Source organism: Podarcis filfolensis, assembly GCF_964270895.1.
Source record: "Podarcis filfolensis genome assembly, chromosome: 13".
Lineage (NCBI taxonomy): Eukaryota > Metazoa > Chordata > Lepidosauria > Squamata > Lacertidae > Podarcis > Podarcis filfolensis.
In genome coordinates, this window is record NC_139615.1 from 14,753,258 (window position 1) to 14,776,036 (window position 22,779).

The window sequence follows — 22,779 nt, forward strand, 5'->3', positions numbered from 1 at the left end:
TTACATTCCTATTTTAGGTCCATGCTGGACAAACATGTGGGTTCAGACATGCACATTGTAACACACATCTGTGGGCAACTTTTAGGGCAACATTTTTTGCTGAAATTTGAATTCTATGGAATTCAAATGGGTAATACAATGAAGTACAATATAATAAAAGAAGCATTAAAACTAAAATATTAGCTATTTATATACTGATGTTTCCTCTGAGAATTTCAAGGTGACATACATGGGTGTCCCCTTCCCATTTTATCCTCACAACAACCCTGTGAGGTAGGTTAGGTGGAGGGACAGTGACTGGCCCAGGGGCACCCAGTGAGCCTCGTGACTCAGTAGGGAGTCGAGTCCTGGTCTCCTATGCGCCATTCCAATGCTCTAACCTTTACACCACAATGGTTCTCGGCACATACGGCATCTAGGGAAAAGGTAAAGGACCCCTGGACGGTTAAGTCCAGTCAAAGGCAACCATGAGGTGTGGTGCTCATCTCGCTTTCAGGCCGAGGGAACTGATGTTTGTCCGCAAACAGCTTCCCAGGTCATGTGGCCAGCATGACAAAACCACTTCTGGCACAACGGGACACAGTGACGGAAGCCAGAGCGCACAGAAACGCTGTTTACAGCATCTAGCACATCACAACTGCTGCAACAGGCATCAAGTGATTCACCAAGAACATCAGAAATTGTTAAATGGTCTGTGACGGGGGGAAGTTTGAGAACCAGGGATTTAAAGCATACAATTTCTGACCTGCTCTCAGGAACAGGTGATATCCCCACACAATTCTGAGCACTGCCACACCCTCAAAGCAGCTGGAGAGCATGATTTTGCACAACGTGCAATCTTCTCAATCTGCAGAGAACTGATAAATTTGCAAAAGATCACAAAGTGTTTGTCTCAAGCTCTTAACCCATCTAGTTCTCTGACTTAACGATAAAATCTGTGCTTGTTGTAGCCACAGCATCGGCATCCCTCATGGTACAAGGTTGCCTTTCTGTCTGATCGCCCTCCACTGGTTCAGGTAACATTGCAAGCGCCGTTGCTTAACCTCGAACACAAACACTGGGAGATACAGTCTCCCAAGTACATACTGTAGGTTCCAGACCAGCCTTTGTCAACTTGGTGCCTTCCAGATATGTTGGACCACAACTCCCATCAGCCACAACCAAAATCAAACTAAGTAAGTAAAGCCCTCAGGATTCTTCAGAGGAAGTTGTGTGTTTTAAGTGTCAATGTAAGAAATGTTTCCTGTTTTACTATTAAAAAATTTCCCCTGCCATTGGATATAGAAACCAATTGGCAATGACAGTCCTGCAGCTCAGACCAGTGTCCAGCAACTGGGTGGGCAATGAGAAGAAAGCAGACCCTACAAGTGTCCCTGTTTTCCAGGGACAGCCCTAAATTAACAGAAGCCCGTCCCAGTATCTGATTTGATCTGGGAATGTCCCCTTAAAGGTAAAGGGACCCCTGACCATTAGGTCCAGTCGTGGCCGACTCTGGGGTTGCGGTGCTCATCTCACTTTATTGGCCAAGGGAGCCGGCGTACAGCTTCTAGGTCATGTGGCCAGCATGACTAAGCCGCTTCTGGCGAACCAGAGCAGCTCACGGAAACGCTGTTTACCATCCCGCCAGAGCGGTACCTATTTATCTACTTGCACTTTGAGGTGCTTTCAAACTGCTAGGTTGGCAGGAGCAGGGACCGGGCAACGGGAGCTCACCCCGTCGAGGGGTTTTGAACCGCCAACCTGATTGGCAAGCCCTAGGCTCTGTGGTTTAACCTACAGTGCCACCCGCGTCCTTAGGATGTCTCTATTTCCATCGGAGAAATGTCGAAGGGTATGGGAAAGTACGACAACCCTGCGATGTAGTCCGTGGTTTATACGACGGGGTTAGGCGCTGGAGGCTAAGCCTGCTTTGGATTTCCAGGCTGCAACAAGAAGAAAGCCCGTCTCCTTCGACGCCTCGCTGCCCAAATCCGCCGTTCTGCTTCCTGCTGCACAGGCTTGCCTAGGGCCCGACTTCTTCCTCGGTTTACACCACTGCCAGCTCGCTTCACTTTTATCCTTCCGGGACAGAGGGAGGAGGGAGGAGGGAACTGAAAGCGAAAGCGGATCCTTGCCTTTAACAGACGGCGCCCCACCCGCCGCCTTGTCCCACGACGGGGTTTCAAGCTGCTGCCTTCTCCCCCCGCCCCCCGCAGCCGTCGGGGGCAAGTTTTGCCGCGGAGTCGGACTTCTCTTTGCTCCCTTTCTCCTCGGGGAAGGAGAGAACGCGATGGCGGAGGAGAGGAAGAGGACCGTCCGCGACCGCCTGGCGGACGCCCTGGAGGACTTGAAGGAGTACGATCTGAAGCAGTTCAAGTTCCATCTGAACGCGCTCCCGGCCGAGGAGGGCTATAGTAGCATCCCCAAGGGGCGGCTGCAGAAGGCGGATCGCTTGGACCTGTGCCGCCTGCTGCTCGGCTACTACGCCGAGAATGGCGCTATGGAGGTGACGCTCAAGGTGCTGGGATGCATCAACCGAAGAGACCTGCGGGAGAAGCTCCTGCAAGTCAACGGCTGTGGTGGTAAGGAGAGGCGCGGGGGTCGCAGAAGCACACTGGGCCGGGGGAGGGTCGTGGGGAGGGGGAAATCTGCTCTGGTGAGTCCAGATCATCTCGTCTGAAAGTGGGACAGGCTAAAGCAGGAGAGTTTGGGGATTTTACCTGGCCCAGGTGTATCCCTCTTCCTTGCTGCAGGTGGAGGTGGATAAAAACTCCTAAATCAATAGGCTGGCATAGGACTTAACCTTTCTTTCACTTCACCTACCAGATTAATTTTGTTCTATAATCACATTTTTATTTTTATTAATAATTTTATTAACAATTTTATTAAATACTTTTAATAATAATTTTATTAACAATTTTATTAAATGCTTTTAATAATACTTTTATTAATAATTTTATTAATAAGTTTTTTTTCTTATGGATTATAATCCAGCAGTTCCTACAGGGGGAATTCTGTGCTGCTGTTTGGTTTTTTTAATCAGAGACCCTTTTCGATGTGAACTTTTCTTCTAATGTTCCCAGCCCTCCTCGATGGCTGTTTTGGTCTGAGGCAATGGCAGCGAGAAATCAGAAACATTGGTGGAAGAGCGCATCCTCCCTTTGAGAGAGATGTTGCTTCACTTCGTTCTTTGAGAGATCCTTCCTTCTCTCTCCGGCTCTTCACTTCGTTTGACAGCTGTGGGATGGGAGACTTCAAGTTTGCATCGACCAGAACCAAAACAGTCGGTGGCAAAAACATTACTAGAAGGAGGATGGTTGAAAATGGACAAGAAAGAGTAGAAGTTGAAGTTGACCAATCAAATACTTTAGCTATAAATGGTAAGAAGTGGTTTCTCCTTTTAAATAACTAGTTATTAAATGCAGATGTTTAACATAAATGTTGAATGAACACCGATTTGAGCATTCCATTGGAACGTTCTGGAAATACTTCAAATGGCAGCTAAGATAAAGTATTTATAAACAGCTCATTTGCACTAATGATACCAATTTTCACCTTAATTGCCGGGGGATTAAGTTTTCCCCCTCCTGAGATTATCCGTATCTTTTTTTTTACACTTCCTTTTTATATTACATGATTGCAGGTGAAAAGCAATGTTGCGTGGGCATTGGGCACTGAATTTGTTTTCTGTGAGGATCTGCCTACACAGGAAAGATTCTTGAGTAAGGCTGATCTTATCTGTCCTCTCTCATTTTTCCCCCCTGTCAACAGGCTCATCTGCAACCATCGGAGAGACAGAGGCCGTTGCCAATTGCAAGAACTTAAAACTCAAGGTTACTGAAGTGCTGGGTGGAGAGTTATCTCATTTGGTAGAGGCGAAAGACGATGTGGCAGGAAAGGTTTCGTCAGGAAAAAACACCAGGAGGTAATCTCAGTGCTTAAGCGATGGACGGAACTGTTGCCAAGAACCACACAACTTTATTGCGCTCCTTGCTCTATGTTACTCCGTTGGTGTTTTGTATTAAGTAGAATAAGGTGCAAGCTGAGTGTGAAATGAGAACTGGAGAAGAAATTATAGGAGGTGGGTAAAATACTTTGAGAGGCACGTGGAGGGTGAGACGGAAAAGAAAATAGAAAAGAAGAGCTTTTCTTGCTGTTGAAATGGAATACTCAGGATGAAATGGTGAAATCTGCTATGATTAAATGGGCACAAGATGTTGGACATAACATTATGGTTTGCTGACTGGGAACAGTTGTGGACCACAGGTATGAAATTCACGGCATGCAATGCCTTAAGAGAGAATATTATGAAAATGATATACAGGTGGTACATGACCCCAATCAAGCTTGCAAAAATATATCATTTGCCTGACAATAAATGTTGGAAATGTAAAGAAACTGAAGGTACATTCTTTCACCTTTGGTGGACGTGCCCAAGAATTAAGGCTTTCTGGGAAATGATCTACAATGAAATGAAAAAGGTATTTAAATATACCTTTCTGAAGAAACCAGAGGCCTTCCTTCTGGGCATTGTCGGCCAATTGGTGCCAAAGAAGGACAGAACGTTTTTTATGTATGCTACAACAGCAGCAAGAATACTTATTGCAAAGTATTGGAAGACACAAGAACTACCCACTTTGGAAGAATGGCAGATGAAGGTGATGGACTATATGGGATTGGCAGAAATGACTGGCAGAATCCGAGACCAGGGAGAAGAGTCGGTGGAAGAAGATTGGAAGAAATTTAAAGATTATCTACAGAAATATTGTAAAATTAATGAGTGTTAGAATGATGTTGGATTGAAATTAAGTGGTTTCCAGCTGTAATGCTTTAAGAGAATATGAAAAAAAGGATTATATATAGGTAATAATATAATGGTAAGGATTTGCTGAACTAACAACTTGGGGTGGAATACAAAAAAGGGAGGTATGAGGGGGTCCGGGAAACAAGTTAAAAGAAAATAAGTAATTGAAAATGTATGTGTGTGTTTTTTTCTTAAAAAGTTTCTTTATTCTGTATTTTTGTTATTCTGTTTTTTCTTTTTTTCTTTTATTGTAATATTATAAAAAATCTTAATAAATATCTTATAAAAAAAATAGAAAAGAAGAGCTTTCTTCACTTAGAACCACTGGGCTATATTCAACTAAGTTCTACTCAGAGTAAACCTATTGTAAGTTCCAAACCTAAATTAATTATATCCATTAGTTTCTATGGGCCTGTTTTGACCCATTGAGACTAGCGTTGGCTATAATAACCCTCTGGATCCGCAAATTCTGCCTAAAACGAGGATGCTGTCACAATACTTCCAGAGCAGATACCTGCACTTAGTCTGATGGAAACTGAGCTGCAAGGAAAATGCAGCAGCAAATAATTTACAGTAGTCATTTTCGAAGCTGGAATAGATATATAGTAGTAGTAGTAGTTGTCAGTTTCATTGCACATAGCCAAAGGCTGCCGCAATGTACACAGAATTATTTGACAATTAAAAGAAAATATGCTGAATTGATAAAAAAGACTTAAAACGTTTATATTATTAAAACATTACGTACTCTAAACAGAGCTATAAAAGTACCCTAATGTACAAATAAAAACATTAAACAATAAAATTCATAAGCTAAAATCATCACGTGGCCACTAATGTTAAAAACAATATCAATTAATACAGTGTGCAATTTATACTCAGAGTTTGGTGACAAAGTTAGAGCATAGCCTGAGGTAGATAGATAGGATCAAATAAATTCATCTCCTTTACAGTTAATGGCTACCTTGGCTATATAATTTGCTCTAATTTTCCTAGCAGCAGTTGCAAAAAGTGCCACACACCAGGTCACATACTTATCTGTGTCTGCGAGGGGATATAAAATAATGTCAATGAGGTTCTGTCCAGGGGACCCTGTATAAGTACTCAAAATATTTTTCTTGCATCATTGTATAAGGGACAGTGCAAGATATAATGCATAAGGTCCTCTACTTCAGAACATCCCCTAATACAGACACGTTCGTTTTTTGGTATGCCTCTGTGTCTCCCATCTCTATAAGCAGAGCTTATTTTATTTAGTCGTACTCTGTAAAAGCTTTTTGAAGTTGTGCAAAAGTCAATTCATTAAAATAAGATGTATGTTCATTGGCCTCTTTAAGTTTAAAATACAATGGGGCACATGTAGATGTGCACATAGAGTTTAGATCATTTTTAGTTGCCACTGCCCTTATGGTTCATTTTAAGATATTTTTCTGGGAATATAAGGGAAGTTCTTTAATCTCAGTCACTGCGAGGTCATATTTGCCCATCAGTTGGGCAGCGTGATGTACCCAGTTTTTAAGGGGTAATCCATTCGAGAGCTCAATCAGGCATTTTTTTGGTAGCCTAGTGTTGTCCATCTGTTGAACTCTAAACCAGTAACAGAGAATTCTTTTATCGAATAGATATATAATGCCAGTAATTGCCAGCTGATTGCAGTGAATTCTGCCTCAATCTGCCACTACAGTGGTATCTCAGGATGCGAACGGTATGTAAGATGTGACGGCATGTCTGCATGTGCGTGGGTCGCGTTTCGCCGCTTCCGCACATGTGTGTGACGTCATTTTGAGCATCTGCGCATGTGCGAGCAGCGAAACCCAGAAGTAGTGCGCTCCCGGAAGTAACACACTCAACCCAAAGCACATTCAACTTGAAGTATGACTGTATTTAGTTGTTGGCATATCCCTGGTGATAGAAAGCTTGAGAAAGTGTAGGTTTCATGCTAACCCTTTACCTCCAGCCAGCATCACTCAGAGTTGTTGTTTTTACAGCGGACTGAGACTGTTCCCCTTCCTGCCTAACTTTGACATTTCTTTTGCTTTGCCGTTTTGTTGCAGAAGGAGTACAGTGGCGAAGACCACGCACAGCCGTCTTTTGGGCACCCTGGAGAACTTGGCAACATACAATTTGAGGGAATTCAAGTACCGTCTCAACTCGCTCCCAGTCAAGGAGGGCTACAGCAACATCCCCAGAGGGCGCTTGGAGAAGGCAGATCCCATTGACCTGACCCAGCTGCTGCTTGGCTACTACAACGAGCATTATGCTGTGGAGGTGGTCCTCACAGTGTTGAAATCCATCAACCAAAGAGATCTGGAGAGGAATCTTCTCGCTATCACAGAGAATGATGGTAAGGAGAGAGGAGTCCCAGGTGCAAACTGAGCAGGGTGTGGGGAGTCTGAGAGATGAAGGAAAACTATTCTTCGTAGTCCAGAGCATCTCATCTGAAAGAGGATCTTTCAGAGTTTCGGAGAAAGGAGGAGTTTTTGTTTCTTACCTGGTCCAGGTGCATCAGAACTCTTTATTACAATACACCAACAGCCTCTGATTCAGTATCAACCTCCTCCTTGATTTTGTTTCATAGTACCAATGTAGGGGGGGGAAATCCTAATTTAGGGAAGGATTTAATTTTTTTAGACCCACCTTAATGATGTCTATAGAGAGTGTTTTCATTATAATTTTTGTTGTTCCCCAGGCCACCTCGATGGCTGGTGTGGTCATGGACAATGGCAGTGTGGAAACAGAAATGGAGCCTCCTGTAGATTTCCTTCCTTTGGGAGGGATTTTCCTTCGCTTCGCCATTTGAGACAAGGGGGTCTTATTTCATTCTCTCTCACGCTCTCTGCATCGTTTGATGCTCTTGGGGCAGGAGATTTCAAGTGTGTATCCACGTCAGTCGAAATGGTTGATGGCAGAAAACGCATCAGAAAGAGAATGATTGAGAACGGACAAGAAAATGAAGAAGTTGAAGACATTGATGAATTAAACCCTTTGGCTATAACTGGTAAGACACAGTTCTACTTTTAAATAGCCAGTTATTCAGCGCATGCCTTTGTCAGAAGCGTTCAGACTTACAATGAGTCCTATCTGGAGCATCTAGTAGGGACGTTTTTGAAAAAATTAAACACTTTCATTATATATTGCTTCCGCCAGCTGTATGGAACAGAAGTGAAATATTTTTGCGCTAGGCCGCTGGACTTATAATGTTTCTCATGGGGCATTTGTGGTTTGAACAGTTTAGCAGCACTATTTGTGCATCCTTAAAAGGTAAAGTTAAAAGGGCCCCTGACCATTAGGTCCAGTCGTGGCCGACTCTGGGGTTGCGGCGCTCATCTCGCTTTACTGGCCGAGGGAGCCGGCATACAGTTCCAAGTCATGTGGTCAGCATGACTAAGCCGCTTCTGGTGAACCAGAGCAGCGAACGGAAACACCGTTTACCTTCCCGCTGGAGCGGTACCTATTTATCTACTAGCACTTTGACGTGCTTTCGAACTGCTAGGTTGGCAGGAGCAGAGATTGAGCAACGGGAGCTCACCCCGTTGTGGGGATTCAAACTGCCGACCTTCTGATCGGCAGGCCCTAGGATCTGTGGTTTAACCCACAGCGCCACCCACTTACTTTGAGATAAATCTGCTCAGTTTAATGGGGCCTTCTCTCAAACGACTTTGGATAGGATGAAAGCCTTGCAAAAGTGTTTTCTGGTTTTTTTACAGAGATGTTTAAGGTCAAGTGTGTTCCTGAGGAAAAACATTATTTGATAAAGTGCTTAGGAAGGGCAATAGTCTTGAATTACAATGCTCTTTCTGGAATACTGTCACTCCCATAGCTCTCCCTATATCCTTGCTTTCTTTTTGCTGCTTACTGGGCTCTGAGAAGGTTTTGCCTCCTTCCCAGAGGCTAGCAGGCAAGACAGAAGACTAAAAAAAAATCTCTCCACAGCGGGAAAGCCCAGGGGGTGTGCAAGTGGGGGGAAGAATAAATAAAATGAGAGCAGGGAATGGCTGCTTCCCCCCCTTCCATTTATTTATTCCCCCCCCCACCTGCATAAGGTTGAGATCACATAAGTAAAGTGAGCATAAGTTGCAGACCTAATGTATGAAAATGAAAAGCAAAACTTAAAAAAGAAGAAGTGTATTTTGGGGATAGACAGTGTGCAGTGTTCAGTTGTGCTCCTTGTTGTACATATTTTGGGGGCTGTGTAAAGCAATGAAGAGGGGGAACCTCATCAGCTTTACAGCCCTACAGACTCAAGTCCATAAAAGTCTACACTACAGCATAAAAGTTTACAACATGTGCTTAGTCAAAAGCAGAGTGATCAGCCTCATAGGGAGACTTGAGTGTACTAAGCGTATATCCGAAACATATTAACCAGCTTACTCTAGCGCACACATAAAGTATGGAGAGATAGGCCATCGTTCAAGTAAGGCTGCAATCCTAACTCCTCTAACTTTAGAGGGAGGCCCACTGAATCCAGTAGGATCTACTTCTGAGCAGACCGGTTAGGATGGCACTGTAAGTCTGGTTTATCTCTGCACTCTCTCAATTTCTCTCAGGAGGGTCAGCTGCAATCATGAGATTTCCAGAGGCAGCTGCAAATTTCCAGAATTTAAGAAATGAGTTCTCCCATGTGCTAGCAGGAGATGTATCTGTAAATGAAGGGGAAGATCTGGGGAGAGAAGATTCATCAGGAGGAGCCGCCGAAAGGTGATCTCTGTGCTTAAGCAATGAGTTAAAGAGTTGTCAATCATCACACCTTGTTGAAGACTATGCCTACAACAGAGCTATAGCTCAGACGTCTGCCGTTCTCTCTCGTGGTGCTTTTGCACTGTGGAGAAAGTGGATAGACAAAATGCGGTTCTTAATTTGGGCTTGTATAGCACCCTCAGTACGCATGATAATTTACGGAGGCCAAGAGGGACTTACAATCTATAATTTAATACATGTGGCATAGCTGGGATGGGAGAGTACGGAATAAGAATGCGCATCCATTTCATTTAAACATTCTTAGGGTTATTTACAGCAGGGCATGCCGACTGCCATAATCTTTGTGAGGAAGATGGATTTTTCAGGTGGGATTTGAAGGGGCAACCCAGGGAAATTTGAGTGTTGGTAGAGATGTCAGGAGAGATAAAAGGGCATCTTCAGACAACTGATTTTGTGGAGCTCACTGTCACAGAATGTGGCAAAGGCCGTTAGCTTATCTTAACATTAAGATGATGGCCATCCAGTGGGATCAGGCTCATTCATTTGCAACAAGCTGCTAGCCATGATGGGTTAGCTGTGTGGTGACAGCATATCGCCAAATACCAGGGAAGAATGCTGTGAAAGTGCATCATCTGCTAGAGCTTCCTGGTGGCATTTAGGTGACTACTGCGGGCAACAAGATGGTAGACCTCTTTGGCTTGAGTAGAGTTGCCAAATTGAGGAGGGATTTGAACTCAGGTTTCCCCTGCTCCAACTCACTAGTCTACCCGGCACATCACACACTTGTTTTCATAGTATATCTTAACATATGTAAATGATCTTCTCTCCTCTCCTTCACCCTCCTTAAGATCTGCTTTGTGCACAAGTCAGAATGGAGTGACCTCGCTAGGGGCACATGCGCCTTCAAAAAGGACGCCTGGTCTGGAGATGTTCCATGAGAGGATCCCCCAGAACTGCTTGGAGAACTTGCAACACATCGGCAGAGGGGGCTTTGGAACCGTCTTCCGAGCTCAGCACAAAGAAAAAGGGATTGTGGCGGTGAAGATTTTCCACCGGTAAAGCTGGTGGTTGGGTGTGTGGTTGAGGGTGGAATAATTAGAATTAGAATTAGAATTAGAATTAGAATTAGAATTAGAATTATTATTATTATTAGAATTAGAATTTATATACCGCCCTATACCCAGAGGTCTCAGGGTGGTTCACATAAAATATCACAATATATAAAGTCAAAGTAAAAACAATAACCCAATAATACCCCCCCCCAAAAAAGAGCCACATTTTAAAAGGGTACAGGATGTTGATCAGGTCAACCAAAGGGCTGGTTAAAAAGGAACGTTTTTACCTGGTGCCTAAAGGTATATAATGAAGGTACCAGGTGAACTTCCCTGGGGAGAGCATTCCACAGACGGATTGTTACCACCCTCCAGACCTCTCGAGGAGGAGGCACATGAAGAAGGGCATCTGAAGATGATCTCAGGGTCTGGGTAGGTTCATATGGAAAGAGGCGGGCCTTGAGGTATTGCGGTCCTGAGCTGTTAAGGCTTTATAGGTCAAAACCAGCACTTTGAATTGGGCCCAGAAACAAATAGTCGGACGAGGATTGGTTTAATAAGCTCAAACCGCTTTGCTCCGGTGAGCAACCTGGCCTCTGAATTCTGCACTTGCTGAAGTTTCCGAACCGTCTTCAGAGGCAGCCCTACGTAAAACACATTGTAGTAATCTAACCTTGAATTGGTTATACAGATGTGGTAGAGCCTCTGCACCCACAAGGTCCCAAATCCCAGACTCTCTGCCTTCAGCAATGTGGCAAATAATTTTAAGGGCTTGGGAATGTATGTTGTGACTTCTTTGGACAGTACCAGGTTGTTTCCTGGATCCTTCAAAGAAAACTCCAAGGGCAGGCCAATTTAGACTGCTGACATCTTGGTTCCATGTTCAGAATGCTCCTTATTCATGGAGTTCATGGGGGAAGAGCTGTCTGTCTAGGTCAGGCCAGGAGAGAGCCCTACCTGAGACCTTGGAAAAGCCATTGCTTGTCAGTGTAGACTGGCCTTCACCAAACCTGGTTCCCTCCAGATGTTGGCTGCGGCTGATAAGAATTATAGTCCAAAAAATCTGGTGGGAAATGGGTTGGTGAAGGCTGGTTTCGGCTGTACTGAGTTAAGTGGCCCATTGATCTGACTTGATGTGAGACAGCATTCCACATCTCCTCCCAACCTCCTCAGACCAGCTCTTGACAGACTTAGGAGCTCTTGAGACCTTCTGATTAGGCAACCCCATCTTGAGTTCATCATTCAATGAGTCCGTGTCTCAACAGTATTTTGTAACTTTTCCTTCGACTCTCACCATGGACTCTCTTTCACCCTCAAGCACCAATGCACCCAGCGCAAATGTGTCCTGCATCCGACAGCAAGCCCTGACTGAAGCCCGCTTCATGGATGAGGCATCTTTCGCCCCCATCCCTCGTCTTTATGGCCTCTATGAGAAGGGAAATGAAGTGGGCCTAGTGATGGAGTATGTGGAGAACGGCAACTTGTCTGGCTTGCTGTCCAGTGCCTTGCCCTGGCCCCTGCGAATCCGCATCCTCTACCAGGTAGCCCTGGGGATAGACTTCCTGCACTGCCTCCATCCTCCGCGGTTCCACCTGGATCTCAAGCCCAGCAACATCCTGCTGGATGAAGCTCTGAATGTGAAGGTGAGCCATACTCTCCCTCTCTCTTTTTAATTGGGACCAGTCAAGGTCAGTGCTCCCTTTTTGCTTCCGGGAAAGTTTTTCTCTATCGGCTGAGTGACTCCAGGCAACCGTGTCATGGAGCGCTTGTAAGTTGCTGAGATTATGAAATGGGTTCTTGGGTGTAAGCAGGCCTCTCGAGCTTCCTGCTAACTCCTCCTGAAGCAAGTCCACACCAGACCATGTGCTCTTGCAGCTTGCATGTTCACGGTGCCGTTGCAAATGACTGCATCCATCGTACAATGGATCCAAATTCCTTACAGTTGTTGGAAGATTGCAATATTCAGCAAAAAAAAATGGCAAGATTCTTCGCCATTGTAATGTAGCCTTCATACTTTGGAATAATTAAACACTCATTTCAATGTTTCTGGCATAACAAACACAAGTCCCATTAAAAACTGTGCCACTGCAGGGTCAGTCATAGCATCAACCAATTCGTGTTCCCTCTTCATGGACATTATTTGTGATTTCTCTGAAGCAGACACCAGCAATCTCTACTTTCCACAGTGATGATGTTTCAGCCTCATGATACGCTCAGCTTTTGTTCCTTACGCCACTTGCCTTAAAGTAAAGAGAAATTTTAGTATTAGAAGTATTAGAAATATTATAAGTAAAAAAAGTGAGGCTGTGGCCTAGCGGAGTCTCATATCATTAAATGAAGGGTTTATGGTCATAATTTGCAGGGGGTGAACTAGATGACTCTTAGGGTCCCTTCCAACTCTACAATTCTATAATTCTATGATATTTGGCGGGGTGTCATACTGATGTATATATTTTGCTCTAGGAGGTTTTGTTTGTTTGTTTTTAAAATAGATTTTTATTAGTTTTCCAACATAAATTAAGACACAATACAACTAACAATACACAGACAAACAAACATATAAACACGTATAATTTCATTACCTCTTTTTCTTAAACCTTATTTCAACGACTTCCCCATACCTCCCTTTTCTGCATCCCTATTTTAAACTTTTTCAGCAACCCCTAGTTCCAGTTACTTATAATTCGCTTTCTTTAGTCCTTTTCCTATTACCCAATTATTTATCACTGCAATTTTGTTTCACATTACCCATGACATTTTAGCACTCATTAATTTTACAACAGTTCTTAAGATAAACTTTAAATTTCTTCCAATCTTCTTCCACCGTCTCCTTCCCTTGGTCGCGGATTCTGCCAGTCATCTCAGCCAGTCCCATATAGTCTATCACCTTCGTCTGCCACTCTTCCAGCGTGGGTAGTTCTTGTGTCTTCCAATACTTTGCTAAAAGAACTCTTGCTGCTGTTGTAGCATACATAAAGAACGTCCTATCTTTCCTTGACACCAATTGGCCCACCATGCCCAGGAGAAAGGCCTCTGGTTTCTTCACAAATGTGCATTTAAGCACCTTCTTAATTTCATTATAAATCATTTCCCAGAAGACCTTAATCCTTGGGCACGTCCACCAAAGGTGGTAGAAAGTACCTTCAGTTTCATTACATTTCCAGCAGTTATTATTGGGCAAATGATAAATTTTTGCAAGCTTGACTGGGTTCATGTACCACCTATAAATCATTTTCATAATATTCTCTCTTAAGGCATTACATGCCGTAAACTTTATACCGGTGGTCCATAACTGTTCCCAGTCAGCAAACATGATGTCATGACCAATATCTTGTGCCCATTTAATCATAACTGATTTAACCGTCTCGTCCTGTGTATTCCATTTCAACAACAAGTTGTACATTCTTGACAGATTCTTAGTATTGGGTTCTAACAATTCTGTTTCTAATTTTGATCTCTCCACCTGGAAGCCAATTTTCCTGTCCTGTTTAAACACTTCATTTATCTGGTAATAGTGTAACCAATCTCTTACTTTAGACTTCAATTTCTCATAACTCTGTAATTTCACTTTTCCCTCCTCCTGTTCTATGATTTCCCAATATTTTGGCCATTTAGATTCCATATTGAGCTTTTTCACTTCCTTAGCTTCCATTGGTGACAGCCACCTAGGGGTTTTATTTTCCAACAAATCTTTATACCGAATCCAAACATTATATAGTGCTTTCCTAACAATATGGTTTTTGAATCCTTGATGAATTTTAACCTTGTCATACCATATATATGCATGCCAACCAAACCTATTGTTAAACCCTTCAAGATCCAAAATGTCTGTGTTCTCAAGAAGTAGCCAGTTTTTCAGCCAGCAAAAAGCCGCTGATTCATAATACAGTTTTAAGTCTGGCAGGGCAAACCCCCCTCTTTCTTTTGCATCAGTTAATATCTTAAATTTTATTCTGGGCTTTTTGCCCTGCCAGACAAATCTAGGTATATCTTTCTGCCACCTCTTGAAACAATCCATTTTATCCACAATCTGCAATGTTTGGAACAAAAACAGCATTCTTGGCAAAACATTCATCTTAATAACAGCAATTCGGCCTAACAAGGAAAGTCTCAGATTTGACCATATTTCTAAATCTTTCTTAACTTCTGTCCAGCATTTCTCATAGTTGTCTTTAAATAAGTTCACATTCTTAGATGTCAAATTAATCCCCAGTGCTCTAGGAGGTTTTGTTTGCTCAGAATCAAGTATACACTTCCAGACTGAACACTAAATACATTAGTTCTGGTAAATGAGCTACCACAACTGCTAGAGGGCTGTGAAAATTTGTGTCCTGGGCTTTTAAGACTCGTCTACCCATGTACTTACTATCTGAAACCAGAGTGGCACATTGGCTGCCAGATGTTGTTTTTTTTCCACCTCTCACACCCAACTATTAGTCTTTTGATACTTTTCAATTCTGTAATATAAAGTTTCTTTATGAGCGTCTCCTGCTTGGAGACCAGAAGAGGGGATGCTGCACCCTTCTCCCCCAGTGATGAGAGTCTGCCTGCTGTGCAAAGCAGTGGTGCAAAACGCAGTTCCTTGTGGAGTGGCACTGTGGTTAGTAATCCTAAAGAGGACAAAGTGCAGGTAAGTCAATACCTTGGGAAGGAGCTGTTGCTCAGAGGCAGAGCACCTGCAGTTCAGTCGCCAGCATCTCCAGGTAGGATTGGCAATGTCCCCGTTCTGAAGCTCTGGAGAGCTGCCAGTCAGTGTGAACATGACTGGGCCAGATGGACCAATAGTCTGACCTGGCAGGAGGCAGCTTCCTATGTTGTCCCAGCTGGGAGTTCTCTTCACTGTTTTGCCTTGTCTCCCCCATTCAGGTGGCAGATTTTGGCTTGTCCAAGTTTGGGACAACTCAGCGCTCCCCTGTCACCTCTGAAAGCGCAGAAGTATCTGGCGGGACCCTCGAATACATGCCCCCCGAAGCCTTTGCCGAGTCCTACAAGCCAGACCCAGCCACAGATGTCTACAGGTGGACAGAAGCGTCTGCTGTGGGGCACAAGGGGGTTGGCGCAATTGCATGAGCACTATAGAATTGGGAAAAGGTTAGCATGACAGATGCTCAACTAGATGGGCCATTGGCTTGACCCAGAAAGGCTCTCCTTATGTCCCTGTCTTTGGAGCACATTGTTGGTCGGATACTCTTGCACAACCTGATGCCGTTGGGACTACAATTCCCATCAGCCCCAGCTGGAGCTTGTAGCATTTGTACTCCAAAACATCTGGAGGGCACCAGATTGCTAAGGCTGCTTCTTCTGTGAATGAATGAAGGCAGTGAGCCTGACATTGGTTAACCTCTCTCTTGCGGCGTTCCTTCTGCTGACTAACCTATAGTACAGGGTAATGTAGAAGCCCAAGAGATGGGAAATGGCATAGGACCACTGATATTGCTGTCCCACAGGAAGAGGGAAGATCTCAGTTGAAGTTGGGAGGGGCTTTTAATCGACTTGCTTTTTTCTTTTCAGCTATGGGATCCTCATGTTCTCAGTGCTCACCGGCAAGGAACCGTATCCATGTGAGTTGTGCTCTTTCTGCTTATGGCTTACTTCTGCCTGTCTGAGTTACAGAAAATATGTATTCAATGCAGTTGTGCCCTGGGAAGCCAACACAAGAGAAAAATGGGCACTCTTCCAATGGGGCGTCTACAGCATCTTGTGGCAGGGAGTCAAGCACATACAGTGGTACCTCAGGTTACATATGCTTCAGGTTACATACGCTTCAGGTTACAGACTCCGCTAACCCAGAAATAGTACCTCGGGTTAAGAACTTTTACTTCAGGATGAGAACAGAAATTGTGCTCCGGCGGTGCGGCAGCAGCAGGAGGCCCCATTAGCTAAAGTGGTGCTTCAGGTTAAGAACAGTTTCAGGTTAAGAACGGACCTCCAGAATGAATTAAGTTCTTAACCCGAGATACCACTGTACTGGGAAAAGAAGGCTTATGCCATTAAAGTTGCCTTGAGGCCAGGGGAGGGGAACTGGATCTGACTGGTGTGCCGGATTCTTATCTCTTATCCCCACCCCCATGGCCCAAGTGGAACAAGTGGGTGGGCTCCAGCAATTAGCCAGTTGGTAGTTGCAATCCCCCTTTGCTGCATCACCTATAGGACGGTGGGCCAAATAGCGAGGCCTGATGTGGCAAAGGTTCGCCACCCCTGCTTATGACTGTGTCAAGTGATATGTCTTGGAAATGTTCTCTTGAATGCCTCGATCTCCATCCCTGCTCAGCCAACCCTCAGAGAGACAACTCCATCTTCAGAATGCAAATCCAAGAGAATCAAAGGCCAAACACCCGGGAGCTGGAGGGGAAGATACACGAGGTGGAGAAACTGGAAAATCTGATCAGCCTAATGAAAAGGTGCTGGCAGAAAGAAAAGGCCCAAAGACCATCCTTCCAGGGTAAACGTGACCTCTTCTCAACTCTGCCCCTGACTATCAGTCCTTATTATTATTATTATTATTATTTTAAAGGTGCTGGGCCTCAAGCCTCTTCGAAAGTTGAGTCTTCTGATTCAGAAGCCCTTCTTTAACCCCAGAACTTGTGAGACAAAAGAAATGCACTTCTGGAGGGGAAAGTGTTGTGGGAGATGGCACATTTTCAAAGGTCCTCTTGTTCATTAGATAAACCCAGGCACTGAAAACAGATTTTGGGGCTGAGCCCTGGTAACCCTGACTTAATGTCAAAGCACGCAAACGTGACTCCGTGAGTGAATTTATAAGCGCTTTGGGGCTTTCCGTGTGCCTGTGGGACCGACCCTAGTGCCATTTTGAATGCATAGAAAACCCTGTCAGAGCTGTGTGGAAAAGTGTGGTGTTCTTTTGTTTACTTTTCAACTTTGCTCAGTCTGCAGCCAAGAGATGGAGGAAATCTATTCCTGCTACATGCCGCACATTGAGACTGCTGTTCGTGAAGTTCAGGATAGTTTGGCAAAAGGTAGTAAAACCATGTTACTTATCAGTTTTGTATTCTCAACCATCCACTAGGTAGCAGTAATGTGCCAATAAATTTATCACACCTTTTTGTTCCTCAAAGTGTAGGCCCAAGGTGCCTGGCAATAATATTTTTTTTAATGGAACAATTTAAAAAAAAGATTACTGCAGCAGAAAATAAGGAAACAAAAGAAGCTCGGGATAAATGGGGCCAACAGACTGTTGTTGTATAATGGTTAGAGTGTCAGACGAGAACCTAGGAAACCTGGGTTCATATCTCTACTCAGCCATGAAGCTCACAGGGTGAGCTTGGGCCAGTCAGACTGTCAGCCTAACCTACTTCATAGGGTAGTTTTGAGGATAAAATGGGGAGGAGGAGAACCACACCTTGAGCTCCTTGGTGGGATATAAATACAGTAGTAATAATAATAATAATAATAATAATAATAATAATACCAATAATACCAATCTCAGTTCTGTGTACCAAAAGCACATTTGAGCAGGACAATGTTAACTAGATTAGCTGAGCTAGGGAGTAATAACCAACATTGTGTGTGTGTGTGTGTGTGTGTGTGTGTGTGTGTGTGTGTAATTATAATAATATAATATAATATAATATAATAATATAAATATATCTATTGAATTTTCTGTTTTACAATGTAGAATAGTCATTTAAACAACTTTATAATATCCAAAACTTCCCTTCTTCTCTTTTCATTTTGCATAACATAAATCCCTGCATATTTTATATAAACCAGACCATTCAGTATTCCAGTATTCCATCCATCAAAACTTATTTACACCGTTGAATTTATCTTAATTCTGCCAACGTTTTCAAGTGCACCCCCATATATTCAATAAACATTTTCCAATCTTCTTTAAACGTATGTTCTTCTTGTTCTCTTATTCTGTATGTTACGTCCGCAAGCTGCGCATATTCCATCAGTTTAAGTGCTAATCTTCTTTAGTTGGGACCTCGCTTTTAGGTCCCAACTAATAACCAACATTTTGAATCAATCTCTTAACAACCACCATGGCTTTTGCTGTTGGTTCAGAAGGCAGGAAAGCCACTCTCATAAACAGAGTCTCCACTGGCTGTTGCTGGTGAGCACGTAATTGGTCTGTTTCCCCAGGGCAGATATGCCATTGGGTTGATTAAATAAATCTCTTTCTCTGTGTTTGCTTTCTAGCAAAAGTCCTCCCTTTAAGGGTCACTCAGGACCAGGCCGGACATCAGAGTGGAATAAAGCGTCCTTGGTCGGAAGTGGACTGTGCCATGCCCTGTACCATGGAGACAAAAGAGGATTTGGAGAGAGGCGCTTCTTCAAGAACAGCTACCAAAGGGTAATTTCTGTGCTCAAGTAATGAGCTGAGGCATTGCCCAGTATTGCCCAGTTTTTGCTGGAGGACCACGCTAGGGGCCATGTTTACACCAGGACTGGACGTACACCTTCTTCTTCTGTTCTCAATTGCTGTGGCTGTGTCCCAGGAGCAGCCAGTAGTAAGAATGTGGGGAACTGAAATACAGGTCAGTTTCGGGCAAAGACTTGTTTGATTGGGACAGGGCTGTTATCCCCAGCAAGGTAGCGATGTTGAGTTGGATTGTGTGAAATGCAATGGTGTTGTTATGGTATCTGTGGGGCTACTGGATGGTTTTCAGAAGCTGAGTTAAACATTTGGGATGGGTTGGAATGATGTTGTATGGAGCTGTGTCTGGGGCACACATCTGAAGAGGAGAGTATGAGATCATGCCACAGTAAGTGGGCCAGGCCGGGGCAGTGGGGGAGGGGGTTGAAAGGAATATTTAAAGGCAGTTGGGGTGGACATAGAAACTTGACAGTTGGAAGAGGGTGGAGAGGATTAACCAGACAGAAATGAGGTTTAGGGTGGGGAGGAGGTGACCTATAGCCATCTCCAAGCTAGCAGGAGTAATCTGGTCTCCCCACCAGCAGCCTAAAGAGGAAAGAGTGAGAGAAAAGGGCTGTGTAGCAGGCTGTGGGAATGTTGTGGATAGTAGGAGAGAATATATTGATTAAATGTTATCCTTCCTCACTCACACTAGTGAGTCATGTAGCAGAGCACATTCCCCTCAATACGGCAGGAAGCTAGTTTGCAGATTCATTTGAATCTCTTTAGTTAAGCAATCCAGTCTGGCATGCTCATGTTGGATTTCTTCCTAGTAAGTCCGCTTTTGATCACTCTCAAAAGAATAAAGACACAACAACCTTTCCTTAAAAGTAACAAGAAGTTTACTTACATTCAGTTCACAGTATGATCCCTGAAGGCCGGCTTAGGTTGTAGTTACAGTTACAGAGAAAGGTGTGGATTCATCCCATATGGGGATTGATCCCATGTGCAGTCCAAGAGAATCAAGAGAGAGAAAGATGGCTGCATGACTGGACCTTTTGTGGGGTCTCCAGGGGTCACCCCCACCTACCTGGTGTAACAGGAAGTTATACTGGCTGGAGTAACATCCCCCTGTCTGTGTCCACACTAGGGAAACAAGGAATGTTGTATTTTGACTGCTCCAATGGATTACATCACACACAGGCCTTGTTCCTTGAAGTGTTTAAGAGACATTGAAGACCTCCCCTTTTAATGGGTGGTTGGAGATTTTGTACTGAGAACCCCTGGATTTTATCACTGTTTAGATTATTATTAGATTTATGGCAGCAGTTAAGTACCGAATTAGGCTTGGCAGGGCTCTCTATTCGGCCCATAAGGTAATTTTGGCCAAGCCAAACCCATTTGCCCATGCTCAGATTACTGCCACCAGACCTCCCCTTTCATGGTGTAACCATGATGTATGAGTTATGTAGTTTTGGGGGTTGCAACATGGGGATTAGCAGCTAATAAAAGTTTGGGGGCTCTTTTGTTCTGGGCTTCCATCTTTTTCCACCTTGTGGCAGGTGGGAGTCCTGTCACGACAGTCTTCAATAAAGACCAAGCCTACTGGCTGCTGTTTTGCTCTGGTATTCCTGGCTGGTGTCCTTTTTTTGGTCCAAGGGAGCCCTCAGATTTCTCCGTTAACAGTGGTCCCCCCTCCCCCGTAACGTTGTGCTTGACATCAGGTGTGGGGAAGGCCAAGATGCAGCCACCTGCCGAAAGCAACACCTCTGTGTCTTTGCCAGTGTGGTTTGGATGATACAGGCTGCTGAAAGGGCAGTAAGATAATCTTACTGTGATTTCAGGTGATTGACAGGTGGGAGGCCCTGGAAAACAGATATTGTGTGTGTGTGTTGTAATGTTGCTTCCCCTTGATTCTCAGCTCCATTTGTTTGGAATCTCTGCCTTCTGCTGAAAAGCCTGCTGATCGTATAAAGAAGTCTAAAGGGAAGTTAACGGAAGATTTTGCTCTTCAAAGAAACCGAGAGGCATTCCTGAATATAGCAGAAGAAAACCGTCTTCTTACGAAGGGCGAGTGTTTATGCCTGAGTCAGATGAATCATGCACAGGAGTTTGTGGAGAGCCTGGTCAACACGGTGCTGGAAAAAAAAGAAATAATGCATAAGTTATTCCTCTACTGTCTGGAAGAGCTAAGGCTATGAGCTTGGAAAGATCCGCCTATTTCTGAATATTTAGAAAACGGTGGCTTATGCACTGATTGCTCTTTTTTTAAGAGCCCATCGAAGTCAGGGAGAAAGACTCCAAAGCACACAATTTTCTGCTGCTATCTTTTTTACTCCGTATGTGGAAAGCTTTCCATTTTTTAAAGAAAACGTTACTTCTAAAGTAATGGATGCATAAGAAATGGATACAGTGCCAACCAAACTGAACAATTAGATTGGATAAAACGCCAGTCAAATATAAAATCAAGGTTGGAATGAACCTTTCTCAGGAGACTATTTTATATTTGTTTCTCTGCCGCTTTTCATTCACCTTTTCAGTTTGCGCTTTCCTAGTTTTACCACCCCATCCCCCCCATCCCCTAATGTTATGCTATATACAGCACTAATATCGCACATGGAATGTTACTGATCTACAGAAAAGACTTGACGACCTGAAAAAAGAGACAATGCACGTACTTGTGTAAACTAAAATATGTTTAATAAAAAAATATTTTTTAAAGAAAAGTTTGCACTTTCCTGACAGGTGCCTTGAGCAACATCTCTTCTGGGGGACAAAGAGTAAAGTAAAGTATTTTAGCTTGGGCTAAGTTAATATTGTTATTTGGGAGTGGGGAGTGTTGTATTTTCCCCAAATGTCCCTAAAATCTGTATAGGGAAGTTTTAAATGTTTGATGTTATACTGTGTTTTAATTTTTTAGAAGCCGCCCAGGGTTCGCCCAGGGTGGCATAAACATAATAATAATAATAATAATAATAATAATAATAATAATAATAATATCTTAATCTTACACCTTTTACTCCTGTTCAATAACAGGGTTTATGCTATGCTACTATTTTAGTTTTCCTGGACCCTGACCAATAGTATTTGCAATCTGTTGGCAGACCACAATAAGTTAATAAGAAGGTGGACCACGTTTGCAGTAGCAACTAAAAAAAAAAGCCATAAATTTCTGAAGACTTTTGTCTCACCAATTGTCCTAGGGACTCCACTCCAGAATTGTGTAGGATTTACTTCTTAGCCTTTTCTTCTCCTGAAGATGTCCTGCAAGGCAGTGGATATGGATTTTTCCTTGGGGTTTACTCCTGAAGCCTTTCTCAGAAATGAGTATAGCCCCAAGGCAGCGGAGGCCTAGTGACTTCCTTCTCCTATGGTCTACCTTCCCAGGTTGGGCTACAAATTTAATAAATCTTCCACAACCCCTGGTGTGATGTGCTAGCCATGCAGAGAGAAATTAGGAGTGCTTACTAGTTATATTCAAGGAGAGCATGATCTGTGTGGCATAAGTAGTTGGGCTGAACAGTCTTGCAGTCTGTGGCTGCATAAACGCTTGGGCACATGTAGAGAGAAACAGCTTCTACCTACCTGTCTTTTCTTTTTTTAAAAATAATTTTTATTAACTGGCCAATCACATCAAATTAAATCACATCACATAAATTCCGAATTACAAAGCCAAATTTTGAATTTTGTTGGGGGGACCCATACTTCAAGATACAAAGGGGGATTCTAATCATCTTCTTGCTACTGCGTTAATGTCCAAATCAGTCCCAGTCAGTCCAAACAGAGTTCATAATTCTATCCAGTCTTATCTTGCTGTTTCCACATCATATCTTGTTCATATAATTTCTCTTTTTTCTTTATGATCTCTTCTGATAGTCTCCTTAAGCTGATAAACACAAATATAATAATCCTGTGTGAATTTCCCGTTC

The 22,779-nt window shown here is 43.5% G+C and overlaps 2 protein-coding genes across 6 annotated transcripts in view; one reads left to right on the plus strand and one right to left on the minus strand.

Annotated features, from left to right (window-relative positions):
• Positions 1-22,779, minus strand: part of LOC310748416 (uncharacterized protein) — a 376,897-nt gene that overhangs the window by 55,817 nt on the left and 298,301 nt on the right. The gene's annotated exons all lie outside the window — the stretch shown is intronic.
• LOC310748399 (uncharacterized protein) lies at positions 34-21,784 on the plus strand. Of its 5 annotated transcripts, XM_083584159.1 has the most exons (15): positions 34-2,561; positions 3,063-3,359; positions 3,751-3,904; positions 6,835-7,124; positions 7,470-7,778; positions 9,328-9,478; positions 10,327-10,533; positions 11,849-12,173; positions 15,397-15,548; positions 16,042-16,091; positions 16,802-16,972; positions 17,418-17,507; positions 18,694-18,847; positions 20,772-20,920; positions 21,596-21,784. In XM_083584159.1, exons 1-15 carry the CDS (start codon positions 2,270-2,272, stop codon positions 21,637-21,639), a joined length of 2,835 nt encoding a protein of 944 aa, XP_083440285.1. In that variant the 5' UTR covers positions 34-2,269; the 3' UTR covers positions 21,640-21,784. The 5 variants fall into 5 exon arrangements, 4 of the variants coding, with proteins under 4 accessions (XP_083440285.1, XP_083440283.1, XP_083440284.1 ...); XR_014541317.1 differs by lacking the exon at positions 21,596-21,784 and having other exon boundaries at positions 18,694-19,031; positions 20,772-21,576; XM_083584157.1 differs by lacking the exon at positions 21,596-21,784 and having other exon boundaries at positions 20,772-21,576.

What these genes read in the sequence shown, in the direction of transcription:
- LOC310748399 (XM_083584157.1), top strand. Translation starts at nt 2,270, where the DNA reads ATGGCGGAGGAGAGGAAGAGGACCGTCCGCGACCGCCTGGCGGACGCC. An exon ending in GCAAGTCAACGGCTGTGGTG is followed by an intron (nt 2,562 to 3,062) that starts GTAAGGAGAGGC and finishes TAATGTTCCCAG; the next exon opens with CCCTCCTCGATGGCTGTTTT. An exon ending in TCAAGAACAGCTACCAAAGG is followed by an intron (nt 18,848 to 20,771) that starts GTAATTTCTGTG and finishes CTTGATTCTCAG; the next exon opens with CTCCATTTGTTTGGAATCTC.